Consider the following 8,060-nt stretch of genomic DNA (forward strand, 5'->3'; position numbering starts at 1 on the left):
ACCTCCTGGGAAGCACTCAGAGATCAGAGGGAGATTCCCAACGGACTCTACCTGTTCTCCAAGATTGACCCTTCAGAGGTAGTAACCTACTATCTACAGGACCTTGCCAATCAAGGGGTGAATATCTCTGACTTCACAGTGGATTGGCTTCCTGAGAATCCACTTAACTTCATGAAGAGGATGCGGGAGCCCTCTAAGAAAGCCAAGCAGGCGAAGAAAGCTAAGCTGGGAGAATCCTCTGGATCAAGACCCCCAGTTCCTCTGGTTGGCTCTCTAGGTAAGTATGTATCTCTCCCTCACTCTGTCAAAATTAAACCAATTGCTTCTTCTCTTCCCCAAACAACTCCCATATACACCTCTGCTGAAACTTCTCCCTCAACCACCAGATCTTATAACCCACCTTCTCTGAAATTCAACCTCGCCACCACAACATTACCAGTTTCAGAAGCAGAAATGCTGAATGAAACCACCTCACCATCATCATCACCATCTCCTTATTCCCCACCTTACTACAAACTCTCCTCTGATACCGAACCATCTGACCCCCAATCCCCCACTCTGGCTCAGCTCCAAGCCCGTGCTATGGCCTTTCAACAGCCATCACATCCTGAACATGAACCTGAACCAGAAGTCACTTCCCCACCTCCGAAACATCCAAATCCAACCACATCTGAACCACCTCAAACACCATATGAACCACAACCAACCCACTATGAACCACAACCAACCCACTCTGAACCACAACCAACCCAACCACCATCTAAACCAACCCCACAACCTAAACTATCCTCACAGACCCACTCTGACATACCACCACCCATCACTTCCGCTGACCCAACAACTCCCACACTTAATATAAGTGCCCCTAACTCACCCTCCTCACCCTCCCCAGCCTCTGCCACTGAACCAGAAACTACCCTTCCTACCCTTGAAGAAGCAATCCAGGTTTTTGCAGAGTCTTCAGTTGAGAAGGTCAAGTCTCTGACCATCAACTCTGGTATCAGTGATGATCACTCTGCTGTAAGGATCCACTAGAACAGAGTGATAAGTTGGATGACCTCTGAAGCCTTCAATTTGAAAGGCCTCTCTGAACAAGTCTGCAACAACTTCATCGGAGACACTGGTATTAGACTTCAAGAGCGCCTAGCTAGAGAAGCTGAGGAACGGGCAAGGAAGGAAGTTGAAGAGAAAGCTCACCAAGAAGAACTTCACAGGATCAGAGAAGCTAAAGCAAAGGTTGTTGCTGATGCTGCTGCTGCTGAGGCTAAGGCAAAAGCTAAAGCTGACACTGAAGAAGCAACTCGCATTGCTGAAGAAGTTGCTGCCAAAGCCAACGCTGATGAACTGACTCAGGGGGAGTACTCCAACTTTGGGTTCGTCCCTCTGGTCTTGAAGACTCTAGAGGAACTGCAGAAAGAACAACAGGTAGTTCGGGCCAGGATGGATCAACATGACTCAATCAATGTCAACATTCAGAACATGTTATCCCAGTTGCTCCAAAGGATGCCTCCGCCTCCAAACCCTTAGGCACCTAGGCTATTTGCGTGTTGCTTTCTCTGTTTTTGTTGCTTTCTCTTTGCTTTCTGCTTTCTGACATATGTGTTGCTTATCTGTAAGTGCCTTTTATCAATATCAACCTTTTTTTTGCTATGTCTTTTTTATTATGACAAAAAAAAGGGAGAACTAAAACAACTCAGATGAAAACATAACTAAATCCTCTCAAGAACTGCAAACATTTTCAATAAACTTTGACTAAATTAATGACTAAAGATATGCAGAAAAGTAGCTAAAGCGCTAAACCAAGGAAGGTCCAGTAAGAACTTATGAGTTATCCAAGGATCTAACTCAGGGGGAGCCCACTGTACTATCTGATCTAAGATTTTCTTTAAAGTTTCAACTTTACTCTGTATTGTTTTGTCATCATCAAAAAGGGGGAGATTGTAAGAACAAAGTTGGTTCTACAATATATCTCTAAGATTTTGATGATAACAAAAGATGAAATAAAAATTATACTCTAACGAGATTTTTTCTTAGTGTGCAAGACTCTGATCAAACATCAGATAGAGAATTACATCAGATAGAGAATTACATCAGATACAAAATATTCGATTATCAGATGTTACTTAGAAATAATGTGTCCAGAAGGTTTTAATTCTGATCAATGCATATACCAACGCAACATTAAGAAGTCAGAAACTCCGATAAAAGAATACTGAATCCAGACTCTGAATCTAAATAAGTCTAGAGTATTGAGAAGCTCTGATGTGGTTAGACATATTTATCCTCTAAAGGCAAACTCTGATCTATCAAGACTCTGACGTAGATTCACCAGCTCAGAATGCGTAACTGAAAAGAATTTTGTATTTGGAAAGAAACTATTTCAAGAAGGAAATAATGAGGCTCTCAAAACTGTTTTAGAAAGAAATAAGGAGAGTAATGACATTAAACATTCTTCAATGACCAAGATCCTGTCATCACTCCAACTGTCCTTCACAACGACTATATAAAGGACGAAATACTTCACAAGAAGATACACCTGAGACACACAAGAAAACAAAACTCTCAATTTCATTCTTCTCTTTCATGAGATGCTGCTCTTACGTGAAAAGTTATTGTTCTTACAATTATGTAATTCTTGCTTGTTTGTTAGAAGCACTTTACATTACAATTTATACTCTTGCTTGAACTACTTCCTCAAGTGACTCTGCGTAGTCTGAATACTTGAAAGGGCTGAGAGATTATTCTCTTAGATGATTGGTTGTGTAATATTTCAAGATTAGTGGATTAAGTCCTTTTTGAAGGCGAAATCACCTTGGCCGGGTGGACTGGAGTAGCTTTGAATTTCAAGCGAACCAGTATAAAATTCGGTGTCATCTCCTTTTTATTCTGTGTGTGTCTGATTTCTGAAAAAGTTTTTATTTCCAAAATAATTCAAACCCCCTTTCTTATTTTTCTCAACCTTCAGTTGGTTGCCCACCGTTACTGGACCGGGTAATGTAGCGATAAGAGGTAGTTCTGAAATCTTCTTGGGGTTTTTTGATTTGACAAACACCTTGGCGACTTTACTTATGTCCTTGGAGGTTTTGCTTGAGGTTTCCATTGTTGTTAAGTTTTGAAGGAAAGGAGAAAATCTGGGTTTGCTTGAAGGTTGTTTGAGAAGATAAAAAGTTAGAGTGTTTGGAGATTTCAGAAAGCATAAAAAATGGAATTGGTATGAGGTGTGTCTTTTATAAGCGTTTTGGAAGGAAAAACGGATCAAATCAATATTAATGGTTGACAAGTTAGTGAGACACATGTCTTTCCTGGATTATGCATTGAAGAGGTGGTAATTAATGCCTAATCCCATGATCTCATTGAAGGAGAATTGCCATCCAAGGCGCAGCGGAATTTAAAAATTTCTCCATTTAGTGATCCTTACGAATGGGCATGATCAGTGATAGAATCGTTACCTCTTGTGGCGATTCAAACCTTTGGTGCAGATCTCTGATAATGATCAAAACCTTTGATACAAATCCACGGGGCGATCACGAACGTTGAACGATGACAACGTCTCTACTCAGTCCACACGAACGGATTCCTTCAATCGCAGTGCTAGCTGTTATGAATGAAGGCTTTGAGTGAGAGAAAGAGGGAAACAAAATTCCAAGTCTCTACTTGAATTTCTGTCTCAGTGAGTTACAATGCTTCTACCCAAGGGGTTCTATTTATAGAACCACTTGTGTGGGCTTCAAGCCAAAAAGCCCACTTAAGTGCATTTTGGCCCATATCTCATAACATGCCAAAATCACTTAAGTATTTGGTACCTTACCATATTTCGTATTCTACTTAAGTACACCGTACCTTACGATGTTCCTTAATTATTCTATCTCTCATCAATCCGTCCTTTGTGTGTGACCCTATAGGTTTTCGCGACGTTGGCAATTATATTAAATCACGCATTTAACATAATAAACAGTGAGCGGTATCTAGCAACACATCACTGCTACCCAAGTCACGAAAATGTCATGTGATCTGACAAAACCTCCTGTGATAATAATTATGTGTATAATTACCCCTTTGCCCTTATGTCTATATTGAACACAAGGTATAGACCGTGTCACCCTTGTCCAGTTCAATATTGGGCCCATAGACATTTATCCTGTTACGCAGGATTGGCAAATTCCATCTAGGACACTCATGTCCCTCAGCATGCTTCGTGGAGTATCCATCAACTGTCTTTATGGTTATCCAGTTACGGACAACGTTGGATCAGCAATAAAGCACTCGACTCTACATCTAGGATCCATAGTGGTTTCAGGTCGAAGAGTGGTATACACTATTATCACCATGAGAATAACTTATGACACTTTGCATAACTTTCTATATAGTATTCTCATAGCGGGTCAATCCGGTATAAATATTACTCCTAATATTCATACCTATGTTTAAGACTTGATAACTCTTTATCCATGATCCATGAGATGTGATCATCAGTCTACAAACATAATAGCCTTAATGCTTTAATGTTATCACACTTCACATTAAAGCTCGACTACGGATACTTTAAGAATAGTGTCCTTATGTTTAATGTGTTCTCATGATTAAGTCACACTTAATACATTAAACGGACTATCTATTCCAGGGACTTTATTAATCAACCATAATAAAGAAAATACCTTTTATTATTAATAAATAATTCGATACAAGTACCAAAAGTATTGGCCTCTAGGGCTTACACCAACAATCTCCCACTAGCACTAGAGCCAATCAGACATACCCCGTATGCCCATTGATCTAGTATGGCCATCATGCTTCTGCTGCGCAAGAGGCTTTGTCAGTGGGTTAGCAACATTGTCAAGTGTAGGTACTTTACATATTTTCACACAACGTCTAAGTATGTGTTTGGATCGTTGGTGAGATCTAGGCTCCTTAGCTTGTGCGATAACAGCATTGTTATCATAATAGAGACCAATGGGATCCACAATGCTAGGGACTATGCCAAGTTTATTGATCCAAACAGCTTCCTTTGCTGCACTTAAGGCAGCAATATACTCGGCCTCAATTGTAGAATCAGCAACTGCATCTTGCGTTGAACTTTTCAAGCTCACAGTGCCACCATTTAAGCAAAACACATAACCAGATTGGAATCATTCATATTAAAGCGTCTCAGCACTTTGTCTATGTATGTACTCTGACTTAGGCCAAGCAGTTTTGTGATCTATCTCTATAGATTCTGATTCCTAATATATAGGCTGCTTCACCTAGGTTCTTCATAGAAAAGCATTTCCCCAACCAAGACTTTACTTGTTGCAGGGTAGGGATACCGATTCCAATGAGTAATATATCATCTACATATAATACCAGGAATACGATCATGCTCCCACTAACCTTCTTGTAGACACAAGGCTCATCTTTGTTCTTGATGAATCCATACAGTTTTACTGTTTCATCAAGGCGAAGATTCCATGAGTAGGTCACAGGCTCATCTTGATCCATGAGTAATACATCACCTTGATCAGATATACATATATCTCAGGTAGGTGACGTATCCTGCCTGACCTACGCTGGTCTTGTTCTACTTGAGCAGGTTGCTCTTACACAACTACTTGTGTTTCCTGCTCTAATTCCTCCATAGGTGTATCGATACTTTGTGATTCTTGAATTTCTTCAAGTTCTACTTTCCTCCCACTAATTCCTTTGGAAATAAAATCCCTTTCTAGGAAAACTCAAGTTCGAGCGACAAACACTTTGCCCTCAGAAGGATTGTAGAAATAATATCCTCTTGTTTCTTTAGGATACCCCACAAATAAGCATTTGTCCGATTTGGGCTCAAGCTTAGTTGAAATTTGTCGTTTCACATAAACTTCGCAACCCCAAATCTTCATGTAAGACATATGTGGTCTCTTACCACTCCATATCTCATATGGTGTCTTTTCAACCTTTTGGATGGAACACGGTTAAGTGTGTAAGCTGATGTCAATGGTGTATGTCCTCAAAAGGAGTTTGGAAGATTGGTGTGACTCATCATGGATCGGACCATGTCCAACAGGGTTCGATTTCTTCTCTCAGATACACCCTTCCATTGGGATGTGCTAGGAGGAGTAAGTTGGGATAGGATCCCACACTCTTTCAGATGGTCATCAAACTCTAGGATTAAATACTCACCACTTCGATCTGATCGAAGAGTTTTAATATTCTTACCTAGTTGGCTTTAACTCGTTAGGTTTCACCCTTTTGTATTAATGTTATTAATAGGCATTTCAAGATCAAGGACATATAGTCCATTGTTCATTTGTGCAGTAGCATAGAATATATCATTCAAATAAATTGAGCAACAATTATTCTTTATTATAAATGAAAAACCAAACTTGTCCAAACAAGCAATGAAAATAATATTCCTGCTAATTGCAGGTACATAATAACAGTTCTCTAACTGAATTATTAAACCACTAGGTAAAGTCAATACAAAAGTTCCTACGGCTAAAGTAGCAACCTTTGCTCTATAGCCAACTCGTAGGTCGACTTTACCTTTTGCCAAATCTCTACTCCTTTTTAGTTCCTGCACATTTGTACAAATGTGAGAACTGCATCCAGTATCTAATACCCATGATGCAGAAGTAGATAAATTAATAACAAAAATACCTGAAGTTGAAGTCTCTACTCCATTCTTCTTATCTTCCAGGTACTTTGGGCAGTTCCTCTTCTAGTGTCCGGTCTTACCGCAATGGAAGCAGGTGCCTTCTTTTGCTATGCCTCCACTAGGCTTCAAAGCAGCAGTGGGTCTGGGATTGGCAACTTCCTTGCCCTTCCCCTTATCACTCTGCTTAGTGGGCCTTTTGTTCTGTCTCTTTCCATTTCCGATCATCAGAATGGACTTCCCTTTTGACTTCAGATTCTGCTCGGCAGTTCTTAACATGGTGAGCAGTTCAGGAAGAGATTTGTCCATATCAATCATACTGAAATTTAGGACAAATTGACTGAAACTATCTGGCAACGATTGCAAGATCAAATCAGTTGCAAGTTCCTTTTCGAGGGGAAAACCCAATCTCTCAAGGTTTTCCACATACCCAATCATCTTGAGTACATGGGGACCTACAGGGGCTCCCTCAGCTAACTTGCTTTGAAAAAGGGCTTTTGAAACTTCAAACCTCTCATGCCTTGCTTGCTCTTGATAGAGCAATTTCAGGTGTTCGATCATATCAAACGCTGACATGTTCTCATGTTGCTTTTGCAATTCTGAGTTCATGGTAGCCAGCATGAGACAAGCAGCTTCATTGGCATCATCGACATGCTTCTTATAAGCATCTCTTTCTGCCTTAGGTGCAGAACTAGGAGGTTCCTCTTCAGGAACAGGTGTCTCCAAGACATACAACTTTTTATCATGTTTGAGGACAATCCTCAGGTTTCGGTGTCAATCCAGAAAATTTGTCCCAGACAATTTTTTCCTTATCAAGGATTGATCGCAGGATGTTGTTAGAGGTGTTTGCTGTCATGGTAATCTTCATAAGGATTAATGAAAATATAAGTATCATTGACATATTCAATTAGGCCTTTAATTAAATATGCTCCCACTATTTTACTCAAAACAAATGACCCTCATCATCTGATTCGGTAAATCCCGTTGGAAGATTTTCTAGTGGGTCGAGATCCATATTTCACTTCGTTCTAAGTCCGCGTAGGCGGATTACACAAAACTAGGTTATTTAGGTAGGAACTCCTTCCAATTGTATCTCATACAACTCTCGAAAATTTCAATTGGGTGAATAACTCCTTATTCCAATCCATCATATGGATTATTCCCAACTCTTGCTTCTAAGCATATATAAGAAAATTATAATCAAGTTTGACTCATCGTTTTAGCAGTTGGATATTACAATTATCCCATCGCACCTTAACTAGTACAAAACATGCACCTCACGTAGGCGAAACCTACATAATTCGATACCAGTCTTGATGAGTGCTAAAACTTGGAAAGCAAACATATATAATATTCTCATAATTTGTTTAGTTAAGTTTGACCCATTGTTTTAACAGTTGGATATTACAATTATCCCATCGCACCTTACCAATATATAGATCAT

The 8,060-nt window shown here is 39.8% G+C and overlaps 1 protein-coding gene across 1 annotated transcript; it reads left to right on the forward strand.

The window, feature by feature from the left end:
- The first annotated feature begins 582 nt into the window (after positions 1–582).
- On the forward strand, positions 583–1,527 carry LOC127131113 (uncharacterized). The gene is made up of 2 exons (XM_051060047.1): positions 583–859; positions 1,082–1,527. Exons 1-2 carry the CDS (start codon positions 583–585, stop codon positions 1,525–1,527), a joined length of 723 nt encoding a protein of 240 aa, XP_050916004.1.
- Positions 1,528–8,060: the final 6,533 nt, after the last annotated feature.

This window comes from Lathyrus oleraceus, chromosome 3 (assembly GCF_024323335.1).
Source record: "Lathyrus oleraceus cultivar Zhongwan6 chromosome 3, CAAS_Psat_ZW6_1.0, whole genome shotgun sequence".
NCBI lineage: Eukaryota > Viridiplantae > Streptophyta > Magnoliopsida > Fabales > Fabaceae > Lathyrus > Lathyrus oleraceus.